Source organism: Scyliorhinus canicula, chromosome 1, assembly GCF_902713615.1.
Source record: "Scyliorhinus canicula chromosome 1, sScyCan1.1, whole genome shotgun sequence".
Lineage (NCBI taxonomy): Eukaryota > Metazoa > Chordata > Chondrichthyes > Carcharhiniformes > Scyliorhinidae > Scyliorhinus > Scyliorhinus canicula.
In genome coordinates, this window is record NC_052146.1 from 62,396,519 (window position 1) to 62,412,870 (window position 16,352).

The window sequence follows — 16,352 nt, forward strand, 5'->3', positions numbered from 1 at the left end:
AACTCTGTATGAGTCACAGAAAATATTTTGGCTTAAGTTACAGCTGCCAATGGTGGTAGCCCCTGCTTCTTCGGTATGTAACAAACTTAACTAAACGTTGCTCATTAAAGCAGATATTCTTTCTTCTCAAAATCAATCTTTAACCCCATTCAGAGTTTGAAAGGTTAAGTTTAGATGAAGAGGGCCCTGAAGCTTATTTGACCCCCTTCTTCCAGAGTGCTAATCTTATCATTTTCCTCTTAAATTCAAGAAAAAAAATTGGCATCTTAAATTAATCCAAGGTCCTGTTGATGAAAGAAACAGTTCCAGATATGCATCCTAAACTCATTTTATAACCCTGCATCCTCTGCCTCTGCTTATCAAGGATTTTTTCTCCCATCAAGTATCCCGAATATCTTCCCAGAATTGTCTCCGAGGCTAACTGGGAAATTTATGCCTTAATTGGCTATAAAAACTCAGGAGACCTGAGATGGTGAATTCAAATGGAGGTTTATTCGAGGTAAAAGGGCAAAGGCTGCAACGCGGCATAAAGGTCCCGACAAGGATTACCGACCGTGCCAGTCCCAATTTGGGCAGGCCAGCTTTTTAAAATGTCTGATGGGCCTCCTCCCATTAGCAGGGAAGCTCGTATTCCACAAAGCCCACAGGGAGCTCAATCGGGTCATTCCCATGGGCATTGTTAAAGTTATTACACACCCCCCCTCCCAAGGTCCGATGGTCCCTCTGTCGCTGGATGCAGAGGGGGTCTCTTATGCCGCTTTCCAGTGGTTGTACTTCTGACAGCTGTGGGGATGTGCGTAACATGTCAGGGAGCGTCGTTTTCACTCGGGCATTGGAGAAGTCCTGTCGGAAGTCCATCTCTTACTATGCTGTCCTCTGAAAGTATTGAGGATTCTGGGGGGGTGGGGGTACGAGGGGCTGACACATCTGGTGGGGCTACCTCTGCAGTGGGCTCCTTGCACTTCAGGTGGTCGTGGTCGACATACCTACGTACAGTCGTTTCTCTGGTTTTGACCATATAGGAGATTGGCCCTCGTTTTCTACACGATGGTTCCTGGTATCCACCAGGCGCCGTCCCCAAATTCCGGGCTGTAGGCTGCGTCCCCGGGCTTGAATCCTCTGTCCTGCGTCCAGTGGTCATGGTAACTCTTCCGAAGGTCTTGTTTCCTTTCCACCTTCCCAAGGTGGACCCATCAGTAGGTCCGCCGGCGCTACCCTGGTCCTAACATGCGGCTTTGTTCGATAAGCAAATAAAAAACGTGCCTGTTTTGTTTCAACTGACCCCATCCTTTTTTTGCTATACCCTACTTAAAGGTTTGCCCTGTCCTCTCAGCCAGACCATTCAAAGAAGGGTGATATGGAGTGGTTTGAATGTGTTTCACCCTATTAGTTTGCCTAAACCACTGAAATTCTTCACTTGTGAAAGGTGTATCGTTATCAATGACCAGCACCACCAGAATACCGTGGCTGCTGAAAGATTGGCGTAGCTTCTCGATGGTAACTTGAGAAGTGGGGGAAGGCACCCACTTTGAGTGGGCATCGATCAGTTGACCTCAGGAAGGGTCCAGAGAAGTCAGCATGCAAATGCACCAAAGGGTACCCCGTGCACGCCCAAGGGTGAAGGAGGCTGATGGAGAGAATTTCTGATGTTCTTGGCAAGCAGCATACTGCTGTACCATCTGCTCAATGTCGTCACTGAGCCCTGGCCACCACACGTAGCACCTGGTGAGCATTTCATTTTGGAAACCCCCGGATGTCCACAAGTCCGGCAGAATGGCTTTCCGGCCTTGCCTCAGGACAACCACGTTGGCTCCCCACAGGAGGATGCCATCCTCTAGGCTGAGCTCCTGCTGCTTGTTGCGAAGGCTCACTTCTCTTCCGGAGGTTTCCGTTACAGTTTCCCATGTGAAATGACATGGCACAGTTTTGGCAGTGTGGGATCCGTTTGGGTCCATATACGGATTTGTGAGTCTGTGACAGGTAATGCGTCCATGAAAGTTAGTGACAACACAACATAGTCCGCTTTCGTTTGGTTACGGGGCAATGGGAGTTGGCTGACGGCATTTGCGTGTGCAATCTGTGCGCGCCAGGATGGTACTCAAGAGTATACACGTATGCTGTCAAGAGCCGGTACCTGGCCGAAGCTGCTGATGGTATCATTCCATCCTGTTTGAAAAGGCCGAGTAAGCACTTGTCGTCGGTAATTATCGGAAAATGACGTCCATAGACGTATTGATGAAATTTGTCGGGCACGATTTACCAGCTGTGTCCCGCCAGAATTGAGCTGGGATGCGGCCGGTAGATCCCATGAGGAGGCCTCTTCCGGGATTCCCGACGGCTGCGAGGTCCAATGAGGTCTTGTGAGACGTCGCAATCCAATCCAGATTTGCAGTTAAGTGAGCCTGGTCGCCACAAATGGGACCAGGCGGAACGGCACTTAGGGGATCCACCCGGGATAGTAGGCCTCTGGGCACCCTGGCATTGCTTATGCAACCCGGCAGAGTGCCACTGCCATGCTGGCAGGGGTGTGGCCTGCATACCAGACTAGCAATGCCAAGGTTCCCAGCGGCCATTTTACGCATGCCGGTGATCGAGCCCAGGAATGCCCTGTCTGTGTGCGCTGAGGTGCAGGGGGGAGAAGGGAGCTTCGGGGACTCTCCCAACAGATGAGTAGGGAGTTGGGGGGATCCGGGGATCACGTCGGAAAGTCGAGAGATCGGGGCGCCATTTAAAAGTGGCGCCTCAATCTCTTCATGCACTAACAAGGGGAGCTCCTCAGTGCAGGGAATGCGACTGAGTGAGGTCCCAGCTGGGCATTCCCCACTGAGGCCTGAATGCGACTAAGTGAGGTCCCAGCTGGGCGTTCCCCGCTGAGGCCTGAATGCGACTGAGTGAGGCCCCAGCTGGGCGTTCCCCGCTGAGGCCTGAATGCTATTGAGTGAGGCCCCAGCTGGGCGTTCCCCGCTGAGGCCTGAATGCGACTAAGTGAGGTCCCAGCTGGGCGTTCCCCGCTGAGGCCTGAATGCGATTGAGTGAGGCCCCAGCTGGGCGTTCCCCGCTGAGGCCTGATTGCGATTGAGTGAGGCTTCAGCTGGGCGTTCCCCGCTGAGGCCTGAATGCGACTAAGTGAGGTCCCAGCTGGGCGTTCCCCGCTGAGGCCTGAATGCGACTGAGTGAGGCCTCAGCTGGGCGTTCCCCACTGAGGCCTGAATGCGACTGAGTGAGGCCTCAGCTGGGCGTTCCCCGCTGAGGCCTGAATGCGACTGAGTGAGGTCCCAGCTGGACGTTCCCCGCTGAGGCCTGAATGCAACTGAGTGAGGCCCCAGCTGGGCATTCCCTGCTGAGGCCTGAATGCTATTGAGTGAGGCCCCAGCTGGGCGTTCCCCACTGAGGCCTGAATGCGACTGAGTGAGGCCCCAGCTGGACGTTCCCCGCTGAAGCCTGAATGCGACTGAGTGAGGCCTCAGCTGGACGTTCCCCACTGAGGCCTGAATGTGACTGAGTGAGGCCTCAGCTGGACGTTCCCCGCTGAGGCCTGAATGCGACTGAGTGAGGCCCCAGCTGGGCGTTCCCCGCTGAGGCCTGAATGCGACTGAGTGAGGCCCCAGCTGGACGTTCCCCGCTGAGGCCTGAATGCGACTGAGTGAGGCCCCAGCTGGGCGTTCCCCACTGAGGCCTGAATGCGACTGAGTGAGGCCCCAGCTGGGCGTTCCCCGCTGAGGCCTGAAGAAATAACAGAGTGTCATTCGAGATGAACTCTGGTTTTTTTTCAATAGATAGAACATAGAACATAGAACATTACAGCGCAGTACAGGCCCTTCGGCCCACGATGTTGCACCGTCCTGTGAAACCCTTCTAAAGTCCCTCTACACTATTCCCTTATCGTCCATATGCCTATCCAATGACCATTTGAATGCGTTTAGTGTTGGCGAGTCCACTACTGTTGCAGGCAGGGCATTCCACGGCCTTACTACTCTCTGAGTAAAGAAACTACCTCTGACATCTGTCCTATATCTATCTCCCCTCAATTTAAAGCTATGTCCACTCGTGCTGGACATCACCATCCGAGGAAAAAGGCTCTCGATGTCCACCCTATCTAATCCTCTGATCATCTTGTATGCCTCAATTAAGTCCCCTCTTAACCTTCTTCTCTCTAACGAAAACAGCCTCAAGTCCTTCAGCCTTTCCTCATATGATCTTCCCTCCATACCAGGCAACATTCTTGTAAATCTCCTTTGTACCCTTTCCAATGCTTCCACATCCTTCCTATAATGTGGCGACCAGAACTGCACACAATACTCCAAATGCTGCCACACCAGAGTTATGTACAACTGCAACATGACCTCATGGCTCCGAAACTCAATTCCTCTACCTATAAAAGCTAACACACCGTACGCCTTCTTAACAACCCTCTCAACCTGGGTGGCAACTTTCAGGGATCTATGTACATGGACACCGAGATCTCTCTGCTCATCCACACTACCAAGAATCTTACCATTAGCCCAGTACTCTGCCTTCCTGTTATTCCTTCCAAAATGAAGCACCTCACACTTTTCTGCATTAAACTCCATTTGCCACCTGTCAGCCCAGCTCTGCAGCTTATCTATGTCTCTCTGTAACTTGTAACATCCTTCTGCACTGTCCACAACTCCACCAACTTTAGTGTCATCTGCAAATTTACTCACCCATCCTTCTACGCCCTCCTCCAGGTCATTTATAAAAATGACAAACAGCAACGGCCCCAAAACAGATCCTTGTGGCACACCACTAGTAACTGGACACCAGTCAGATCATTTCCCATCAACCACCACTCTTTGTCTTCTATCAGCTAGCCAATTTCTGATCCAAACTGCTAAATCACCCTGAATCCCATGCCTCTGTATTTTCTGCAATAGCCTACCGTGGGGAACCTTATCAAACGCTTTACTGAAATCCATATACACCACATCAACTGCTTTACCCTCATCCACCTGTTTGGTCACCTTCTCGAAGAACTCAATGAGGTTTGTGAGGCACGACCTACCCTTCACAAAACCATGTTGACTATCTCTAATCAAATTATTCCTTTCCAGATGATTATACATCCTATCTCTTATAAACCTTTCCAAGACTTTTCCCACAACAGAAGTAAGGCTCACTGGTCTATAGTTACCGGGGTTATCTCTACTCCCCTTCTTGTACAAGGGGACAACATTTGCTATCCTCCAGTCCTCTGGCACTATTCCTGTAGTCAAAGATGACTTAAAGATCAAAGCCAAAGGCTCAGCAATCGCCTCCCTAGCTTCCCAGAGAATCCTAGGATAAATCCCATCTGGCCCAGGGGACTTATCTATTTTCACACTTTCCAGAATCGCTAACACCTCCTCCTTATGAACCTCAAGCCCTTCTAGTCTAGTAGCCTGTATCTCAGTATTCTCCTCGACAACTTTGTCTTTTTCCTGTGTGAATACTGACGAAAAATACTCATTTAGCACCTCTCCTATCTCCTCGGACTCTACGCACAACTTCCCACGACTGTCCTTGACTGGCCCTACTCTTACCTTAGTCATTCTTTTATTCCTGACATACCTATAGAAAGCTTTAGGGTTATCCTTGATCCTACCTGCCAAAGACTTCTCATGTCCTCGCTTGGCTCTTCTTAGCTCTCTCTTTATAGCCTTCCTAGCTAACTTGTAACTCTCAAGCGACCCAACTGAACCATCACGTCTCATCTTCACATAAGCCTCCTTCTTCCTCTTGACAAGTGTTTCAACTGCTTTAGTAACCCATGGTTCCCTCACTTGACCACTCCCTCCCTGCCTAACAGGTACATACTTATCAAGGACACGCAGTAGCTGTTCCTTGAACATGCTCCACATTTCCATTGTGTCCATCCCCTGCAGTTTTCCTCTCCAGGCGATGCATCCTAAGTCTTGCCTCATCGCATCATAATTGCCTTTCCCCCAGCAATAACTCTTGCCCTACGGTTTATACCTATCCCTTTCCATCACTAAAGTAAACGTAATCGAATTGTGGTCACTATCACCAAAATGCTTACCTACCTCCAAATCTAACACCTGTCCTGGTTCATTACCCAGTACCAAATCCAATACGGCCTCGCCTCTTGTTGGCCTATCTACATACTGCATCAGGAAACCCTCCTGCACACATTGGACAAAAACGGATCCATCTAAAGTACTCGAACTATAGTGTTTCCAGTCAATATTTGGAAAGTTAAAGTCCCCCATAACAACTACCCTATTATTTTCGCTCCTATCCAGAATCATCTTTGCAATCCTTTCCTCTACATCTCTGGAACTTTTCGGAGGCCTATAGAAAAGCCCTAACAGGGTGACCTCTCCTTTCCTGTTTCATAACTCAGCCCATACTACCTCAGTATTCGAGTCCTCATCAAATGTCCTCTCAGCCACCGTAATACTGTCCTTGACTAACAATGCCACCCCTCCCCCTCTCTTACCACCTTCCCTGAACTTACTGAAATATCTAAACCCCGACACCTGCAACAACCATTCCTCGCCCTGCTCTATCCATGTCTCCGAAATGGCCACAACATCGAAGTCCCAGGTACTAACCCAGCCGCAAGCTCACCCACCTTATTCCGGATGCTCCTGGCATTGAAGTAGACGCACTTTAGACCACCTTCCTTCCTGCCGGTACACTCCTGCAACTTTGAAACCTTACTCATGATCTCACTACTCTCAGCTTCTTGTGTACTGGAGCTACAATTCAGGTTCCCAATCCCCTGCTGAACTAGTTTAAACCCTCCCGAAGAGCATTAGCAAACCTCCCCCCCGAGGATATTAGTACCCCTCTGGTCCAGGTGTAGACCATCCCGTTTGTAGAGGTCTCACCTACCCCAGAATGAGCCCCAATTGTCCAGGAATCTGAAACACTCCCTCCTGCACCATCCCTGCAGCCACGTGTTCAACTGCTCTCTCTCCCTATTCCTCGACTCGCTAGCACGTGGCACGGGTAACAACCCAGAGATAATAACTCTGTTTGTTCTAGCTCTAAGTTTCCACCCTAGCTTCCTGAATTCCTGCCTTACAACCCTATCCCTTTTCCTACCTATGTCGTTGGTACCTATGTGGACCACGACTTGGGGCTGCTCCCCCTCCCCCTTAAGGATCCCGAAAACACGATCTGAGACACGATCATGCCCTTTGACTACAAAAATCACAGCCAGTCCTTCTTTTCCAATTTGAGCATAGCGGCGCTCTGTGTCAACCAGGGTTCTTAATGTGCAGGAAATCTGCCGCCCTGTCCCATCATCCCACCCTCGTCTGCAATATAAAAGCTCAGGATACCCGAGAAGGTGAATTCAAATGGAGATCTATTCTAAGCAAACAAAAGGCTGCAACCTGGCATACAGCACAAAAGTCCCGACCGGGACTACCAATCATACCAGTCCCAATCCGGGCCTGCTTTTTAAGAGGTGGTTCTATGAGCCATTAGCAGAGGTGCTCATATTCCACAAGTCCCACGGGGAGATCATTGGGATTATCTCCCTGTGGGCTGTGAGAGTTATTACACTCACCTGAGGAAGGAGCAGTGCTCTGAAAGCTAGTATTTGAAACAAACATGTTGGACTTTAACCTGGTGTTGTAAGACTTCTTACAGTTATTACACTGCCATTGCTGGTGGCATAGTGATAAACAATGTGATCTCCCCGTCTCCAGCCATGAATTAAAAGTGTTTTTAAAATCCCACCGAGTTAAATTCCTGCTAGCGGAGAGCCAAGTCGACCAGTTCCTGCTAACCATAATGCCCCAGCTGCCAAACCTTGCCTAGTGATTATGACGATCCATTGGAAAACTCTTTGTTGTCCAATGTGGGGGCTGTTGAACCATTCCAGCAGCAGAAAAAGGCAACTGCCTCTTCCCCCGATTGCTGAATGTATGCAGAAACAGGAGAGAAATTTTATTTTTTAATGGGAATGTCAACTTTGAAACAACAACTTGCAGTTACGTTGCACCTTTTAGACAGCAAAATGTCCCAAGGTGCTTCACGCACGCATCAGCAAACAACTGAGCCGTATGAGATATTAGGAGAGGTGGCCATAACCTTGGAGCGGGGAGAGGGCGGAAGTGAGAAGCTGAGGAGAGGTTTTGGGAGGGAATTTTAATGCCTAGCTCCCAGACAGCTGAAGGCATGGCCACCAATGATACGGCAATTAAAATTGGGGATGCAGAGTCTAGAATTGGGGTACACCGAGATAGCAAAGAGTGCTGGGCTGGAGGAAGGTACAGGGATGGGAAGTGGTGAGAACATGAAGGGATATGAAAGGAAGGAGGAGAATATAACAAAAAATTATTGCCAAACCTGAAGCCAGTGCGTTATGGAGCTGAGGAATTATGGGTGAACGAGACATGGGGCAGATTGGGATATGGGGGTCAAATTTCAGGATAAGCTCAAGTGTCTAGAGTGTGGACTTCTGGTGGCAGCCATGAAGTAAGAGGTTGCACATAGGGGCCTCCTGCCTGAGGACTTGATTTTTGGCTCTGTGCTCTGAAAAAGTGATGTAATGGAAGAATTAGGATTCCTTCTCCGGTGTGTCTAAAAGTTATCAAACGAGGAGTGTGTCGAGTAAAGGGCTCTCTTCGGGTTCAGAGGACATGCATGGTGCAGGGGAAACATGGCGGAGGGACCTGTGGTGTCGTTGCCTGCTCAGTGGATAACTGAGAAGTTGGTGGAATTCCTGATGACAGAATTTAGAAAACAAAGGCAGGCGGTCACAGACGATCTAGCGAAAGTAACAGAACCAATTCGGGCAGGTCTGTAAAGGGTGAAGCAGCAGCTGGAGGCACTGAATTCGTCAATCCAGAAGGTAGAGGAGATGGTCTCACATCATGAGGACCTGACTGACTCCTTGGAAGCAGTGGTGATGATGGTGGCAGAGGGACAAAGAATGATGAAGGCCAAGATCGATAACCTGGAAAATCGCTACCGACGTTAAAACCTGGGGATTGTTGGGCTGTCTGAGGGCACAGGAGGAAAGAAGGCCACAGAGTTTGTGGTAAAGATGTTCGGGCAACTCGTGGGAGAGGGGGTTTTTGCGCACCCAACTGAAGTGGGCCGAGCCCATTGGTTGTTGAGGAAGAAGCCCAGAACCGGGGAGTCGTCATGGGCGATCAGAGTCTGGCTGCACATGTACTTAGGCAAAGAAAAGATCCTGAAGTGGGTGAAGGAAACACGAAAGTGCAGATGGGAAGGCCACGTCGTTGGGAGTTTACCAAGAAGTGGGGGCAGAACTGGCAAAAAGGAGGGCCAGGTTTAATGAGACCAAGGTGCAAGGTGAAGTTTAGAATGGTGTACCCAGCCTGCCTGTGGGTCACACATGGGGGCAGAGACCATTATTTTGACACGCCGGTGGAGGCGATAAACCTTATTAAGAAGCAGAGGCTGGGGGACATTTGAATGTTTTGGGGGTTTCACCTGTATGGGGAAGTTTTGGATGTGTATTAGTCTTGTTTTGACTGGATTTTCCAGTTATATTTTGTATAGTTCTGTAATATTTGTTACCCTGCATTTGGATTTGGGTTTTTGATGTTTCAAAGCAATGGTTTGGAATGTGAGGGGAAGGGTATTGGGCAGGATTAGTTTGGTGCACAAGATTAAAATCAGGTTTGGGTCGGGAGTCTGTGTATGGAATTTTTGAAAATATAACTTGCGCTTCTCCCCAGGTGGGGGTCACCCTGCCAGCTGGTAAACAGAAGTGTAGTGGGGATTGGGCGGGGGTTTGTTTTCTTTGTTGGTTGGGATGATGAGTCAAGAGTGGTTGGGTTTTCTTTGTTTGTGATGGAGGAGGGAGGAGTTGGTGAGGCAGGTGATTTGCGGGGGGGCGGGGGGGAGAAGGGCAGTAGATGTGATGTCCAGGGGAGGGGGGAATAGGGGCAGTTTGTGAGGGAGGGGTGGGCTGCCGACAGTGAAGGTCTCTTTGTGGAACTGTGGTGTGGAGGGAGGTGGCAGTGGTGGGCCTGGAATCTGGGCGAGGCAGGGCTCTGTGGGATTCCATTACGACTAGGAGCCCCCCCCCCCCCCCACCCCGGACCAGACTGGTCACATGGAACATGAGGGGATTGAATGGGCCGATTAAAATGTCTCAGGCATTCACCCATTGAAAGAAGTAGAAGGCGGATGTGGTTTCATTACAGGAGCTCACCTGAGGATTAGGGATCAAATGAGGTTGAGGAAAGAGTGGGTGGGACAAGTGTTCCTCTCTAGTTTTGAAGCAAAGGCAAAGGGAACCACGGTTTGTATCAATAAGAGGGTGACCTTTTCGGTGGGTTACGTAGTGGTGGATCCGGAGAGCAGATACGTGATGGCGAGTGGGAGGTTGGAGGAGGTTCCTGTGGTTTTGATGAACGTGTATGCACTGAATTGGGAAGATAAGGAGGGTTCATCAAGAGGGTGCTGGCAGCAGTCCCAAATCTGGATTCTCATCAACTGATTATGGGGTGGGGACTTTAATTCTGTGCCTGATCCCAGACTGGACAGGGTCGTGCCCCAAATCCTTTAAGACATCAGGGGTGGTGAAGTTGCTGCTCGGGTTCATGGAGCAGATGGGGGTGCGGTTCTGTGGAGATGTAGACACCCGGGGGAGAAGGAGTTCTCCTTTTTCTCACCTGTGCACCGGGTTTACTCCCGCAATGACTTTTTCATGGTGGGTAAGGCACTGCTCCCTGTGGTGGTATGAATGCTCAGCGACTGTCACATCCGACTACTCTCTGCACTATGTGGCTTTGTGTTTGGTGCGGGGTTGTGCCCAGCGACCCCCATGGAGGTTGGATGTGGCATTGTTGGCTGTTAAGGGGGCATGTGAGAGAATAGCCGCTGCTATAGGAACGCACGTGGAGTTTAAGAAGAGTGAGGAGGTCTCACCTTCCACGTTCTGGGAAGTGTTAAAGGCGGTGATTAGGGGGAGCTGATCTCGATTAAGACAGGGATAAAGCAGGAAGGATGGTATTCCGACTGTGGATCAGCAATACTTGGCTACCCCAAAGGCGGAGATGTTGTCGGAGCAGAAGAAGCTCTAGGTGGAATTTGAATTGGTATCGATGGGGAAAGTGTTTGGCCAGCAGGTTATTGGTTCACCAGTTGAGACGGTAGGCAGCCTCCAGGGAGATGGTGCAAATTAAGGACCTGGGGGTAGAGTGGTTTCTGACCCAGGAAGAGTAAATAGGGGGCAGGATTTACCAGCTATTCCCGCCGACGGGAAATTCCGGTCCCACACCAGTACATGGGTTTCCCAGCGGTTGGTTGAGGGGGGGGGGGGGGGTGCGGCCAACGGGGAAAACCATTGACAATGGCGGGAGATTCTGTTGGCGGGCTGCCTTCCCCGCCGAAAAGCACGTGATGCGGTGGTCAGTAAATTCCGCCCTGGGTCTTTGAGACCTTTTACTGGGGGTTGTGCAGGTCAGAGCTCCCGGAGAGGGGCTCTGCGATGTTACAATTTTGGATGGTGAGGACTTCCCGGTGGTGGAGAAGGTGCAGGGGCTGGAGGTGCCGCTCAGGCTGGAGGAAATGATGAGAGGTGCAATGGCTCGATGCAGTCTGGGAAGGTTCCAGACCCAGATGGGTTCCCAGTGGAATTTTACAAAAAAATTGCGCAGGAGCTGGGGTGACATCTACTGGAGTTGTTCAACGATTCATTGTCTGGGGAGATGCTGCGGACCACATTGGCACAAGCTTCTATGTCTCTGATCATGAAGAAGGATAAGGATCCAGAGGAGTGTGGTCATATCGGCCCATATCTCTATTGAATGCCAATGCAAAGGTATTGGCTAAGATGCTGGCAACTCGTTTGGAGGAGTGTCTGCTGGGGGTAGTTGCTGTGGACCAGTTGGGGTTTGTGAAAGGCCGACAATTGTTGGCTAATGACTTTTGAATATGGTGACGTTGGCCCCATTAGGGTTGGAGCTGGAGGTGATATTTCCATGGATTCGGAGAAAGCGTTCGATTGAGTAGAATGGGAGTAACTTTGAGATACTGGGGTGGTTTGGGTTTGGTCAGATTGTACTGCGAGCGTTCATACCAACACATTATGCTTAGGTTACTTTTGACTGTATAGGGCAGGGGTGGGCATACTACGGCCCGCGGGCCGCATGCGGCCCGCCAAAGGTATTTCTGCAGCCCACCAAGTCATTAAAAAAAAAAAAAATTTTTTTTAAGGTTAATGGGGGGGGCTGTTGGGTTACTTACTGGTATAGGGTGGATACGTTGACTTGAGTAGGGTGATCATTGCTCGGCACAACGTCGAGGGCCGAAGGGCCTGTTCTGTGCTATGTTCTATGTGAGGCGCCCAGAATCATAACCGGGTGAAGTAATTATTTTACTTAATATACTATGCGGCCCTTTGTGAATTGTGAATTTCTGAATGTGGCCCTTGCACGGAAAAGTTTGCCCACCCCTGGTATAGGGGAACAAGGCAGGGGTGTCCACTTTCTCAGTTACTTTTTGTGTTGGCAATTGAACCGCTGGCTTTGGACTGAGGCCGTTATCAAAATGGAAGGGCATAGAGAGGGAGGTATGGAGCAGCGAACAACTTGCTATTGTATGTAACAGGCCCTCTCTCCAGTGTAGGAAAGATTATGGAGATGTTAAGTGAGTTTGGCTCCTTTCTGGGATATAAATTTAACATGGGGAAGAGTGAAGTGTTTCCTGTGAGCCCTCAGGGACAGGGCATGGATTTGGAGAAATAGCAATTTCGGCCGACAGGGCCATTGCTGCATAAACTGAATTTGGCCGGACTGATTGAAGGGGTGAAGGGGGATTTGAAAAGTGGAATTCTCTTCTGTTATAGTTGGCAGGGTGGGTTCAGACTGTGAACTTGACAGTACTTCAAAAATTCTTATTTATATTCCAGAGTCTCCCAATCTTTTTACCTAAATCTTTTATTGTGAAGAATAATTAACTGATTTCGACCTTCATATGGGTGGGCAAGACACCTTGGGTTCGCAGAGCATTTTTTCAGCAAGATAGGCAGTTGGGAGTTTGACGTTGCCGAATTTGATGAACTACTACTGGGCGGCAAATACCAAGATGATTCGGAAATGAGTCGTGGCAGAAGGGTTGGCCTGCGGTGGATCGAGGAGGATCCTGTACAGGGTCGTGTTTGTGGACATTGGCGATGTCTCCTCTTCCGTTCTCACCTGTCAGGTACTCTGCGAGTTTGGTGGTGATAGCCTTCTTAAGAGTATGAAACCAGTTTAGGTAACTTTTTAAGCTGGAGTCAATGTCGTTAAGGGCGCCATTAAATGGGAATCATAGATTTATCCCGGCAGGAATGGACTCATCATACAAGGTCTGGGAAGGGGAAGGGGGAGAAAGGTTTAGGGATTTATTTGTGGACGGTAGGTTTACAAGTCTGGAGGAACGGGTGAAAAGGTTTCAGTTTCCATGGGGGGCGGTGGGCGGGGGATCAGGTATTTACAGGTGACAAACACGGTTCGGAAGGCGCTTTCTACATTTCCTTGTTTGCGTCCTCTGTCTCTGATGGATTCTTTTATTAAATTTTTCCAATTAAAGAGCAATTTAACCTGGCCAATCGACCTACCCTTCACATCTTTGGGTTGTGGGGGTGAGACCCACGCAGACACGGGGAGAATGTGCAAACTCCACACAGACAGTGACCCGGGGTCGGGATCGAACCCGGGTCTTCAGCACTGTAGGCAGTAGTGCTAACCACTGCACTACCGTGCCACCCTACCGCCCCTCTCTCTGATGGATAAGGTAGTGACTTGAGATGAGATGGGGAAAGGAAGATCTCTGATATTCATGGACAGCTGATGGAGCGTGGGACGTCTTTGCTGGAGAAGGTAAAGAGAAAATGGAGCAAGAAATGGGGTGTGGGGTGAGGCCCTATATGGGGTAAACTCTACCTCATGTGTGAGGGGGCCAGTGAACCACTTGTACATGTTTTGGTCTTGCCCTAAGGTAAGGAAGCTCTGGGAGTCTTTCTTTGAGACTATGTCAGAGATTTTGGGGTAATGGTAGAGCCAAGCTGTGGGTGCTGATATTTGGGGTATCGGACGGACCACGGCTGCGAGGGAGAAAAGGACTGATATATTGGCCTTTGCCTCCCTGATAGGCTGGAGGAGGATTCTGCTAGGGTGGCAGACACTGGAGCTGCTGAGAACAACAACTTGGGTGGGGGATCTATTAGAATATAGAACATAGAACATACAGTGCAGAAGGAGGCCATTCGGCCCATCGAGTCTGCACCGACCCACTTAAGCCCTCACTTCCACCCCATTCCCATAACCCCAATAACCCCTCCTAACCTTTTTGGTCACTAAGGGCAATTTAGCATGGCCAATCCGGAGGAAACCGGAGCACCAGGAGGAAGCCCACACAGACATGGGGAGAACGTGCAGACTCCACACAGATAGCGTGGAATCGAACCTGGAGGTTTTACATCTGGAGAAAATGAAATGGGCCATTAGGGGGTTGGAGGAGGCTGTTTATCTCCTTCTTCATGAATTGGTAGTTGTCACAAATAGGGGGTGTGGTGTAAATGGGGCTTGGGTGGGGTTCTTGCACAAAAGAGGGTGGGTTGCTTATTTAATATGAAAATTGTCTAAAGTTGAATGAGTGTTGTGCATATTGTAAAATGGAAAATGTCCGGAATAAAAATCTTTCCAAAGAAAGCTTCTTTGCATGAAAGAGCATGAAAGATGGGAGGACCAGAGAACAAGTGGTGTGAACAGGTCTGGAAGTAGCAAAGGTATGGATGAGGCTTTCAGGAAACATGTGCGGTTACTGCCGTTTCTGATGGCAAATGGAACCAGTGTTAGGAAGTAGATATTGGAAAGAGGGCGTGCTCGCGGCAGAAATTCTCTGGAATACCAATATCCACTAAATGTACCAGTTATCGGAGCGGTCAGTATAGCTCAGTGAAGTGTCACTCACCTGAGAAGTAAGCAGTTCCTTGCGGAGACAGCAGTACTTCACTGCACACTGATGGTTTGCTGATCGCACACAGGGTATCATTTGCAGTTCTAATAACCTAGAAAGGCCACAACAGAGATTAATGTATGTCTTTGAACAATTTGATTACACAGGTGTACATTGAGGCTTTCAAGTTTCTTGGTGTGGACAAGCCTGTGCTGGGAGTCTTACAGATATAGGGCATGGTTTGTTTTTGGGCTTGAAAGCAGGTAGTCACGTTGATGATCTTTTTGCATTGTTAACTGGGGGTCACTATGTCAACAAGAACAACAACTTCCACTTATATAGCATCTCCAACGCAGCTAAACATCCCAAGACACTGCACTGTAACCAGACACAAGTTGACCCTGAGCCATGTAAGGCGACATTAACACAGTTGACCTAACAATTGGTCAAGATGGCAAGAGCAAGAATTGTCATTATGAAGGGCCAGGGGCTTGAAACATTGGCGTGGATTTTCATTGGACCCAAGGTGGGTCGGAAAAATTTCCAGATCAGCCTGCCCAACTTGGGGGACAGTGCCCACCAAGGCAAGATCTTCACTGTTGGGGGGGGGCAGGTGTGGGCTGGAGCTGGACCAGCCAAGCCAGGAAGAAGCATGGAGGCAGCCATTGTACCCGGCCTGCCTCTGGGTGACTTTTAACAGCTGAGGACATTTTTCTGGACACCAGAGGAGGCGATGGAATTTTTAAAAGATAATGGACTGGCAGGAGAAGGAGAACATTGAACTGTGGAGGAGCTGTGAGGAGATGTTTGATTTTTCTGTCTTTTCGTTTGTTGGTTGTTGGAGAACTTCTCGCCTTTGAGATGTTTTGTTGGGTTAGGTGGTGGGATGTTCAGGAAGCATCGAGGGTGAGTGCAGCTTTTTTTATTGTTTCTTTGTTCTTTGTTTTATGGAGGTATGTGAGCGGGGAGGGGAGGGGAATCAGTTGGGGGGGGGGGGAGTAGGAGGCTCAGGAGCCGTGGGCAGGGGCTGCCAGGCTAGCTGGGTGGGCAAGTTAACGGGAGCGCAATGGGGGGTGGCCAGGGGATTAGTGTATTAGAGGGAGATAGGATTGTTGTTTTGTTCAGGGGAGGGGGGGGGAGCTGCTGACAAGTCGCTGTGGCGTAGCAAGAAAAGAAGTGGTGACAGTGGGCATCCGAGGGTGGCCTGGGGCTGGCCCAAGAAAGTTGAGGGGTGCCCCACGACCAGGTTGGTCACAAGGAATGTGAGAGGGCTGAATGGGCCAGTTCAACGATCGCGTGTGCACTTGAGGAGCTTGAAGGCGGACGTGGCCTTTTTGCAAGAAATGCACCTGAAGATCGGGGATCAGATAAGGCGAAGGAAAGGGTAGGTCGGGCAAGTCTTTAATTTGGGTTGGACATGAAGACGAAGGGGGTGGTGGTGTTGGTTAATAAACGGG

The 16,352-nt window shown here is 49.8% G+C and overlaps 1 protein-coding gene across 2 annotated transcripts in view; it reads right to left on the bottom strand.

Moving 5' to 3' along the window:
- The window catches only part of LOC119963031 (synergin gamma-like), a 60,795-nt gene that overhangs the window by 27,956 nt on the left and 16,487 nt on the right, over positions 1–16,352 (bottom strand). For both annotated transcript variants that reach the window (XM_038791515.1, XM_038791504.1), the window contains exon 3: positions 14,911–15,007. In XM_038791515.1, the coding sequence (XP_038647443.1) occupies positions 14,911–15,007 (97 nt within the window). The remainder of the gene's footprint in view (positions 1–14,910; positions 15,008–16,352) is intronic.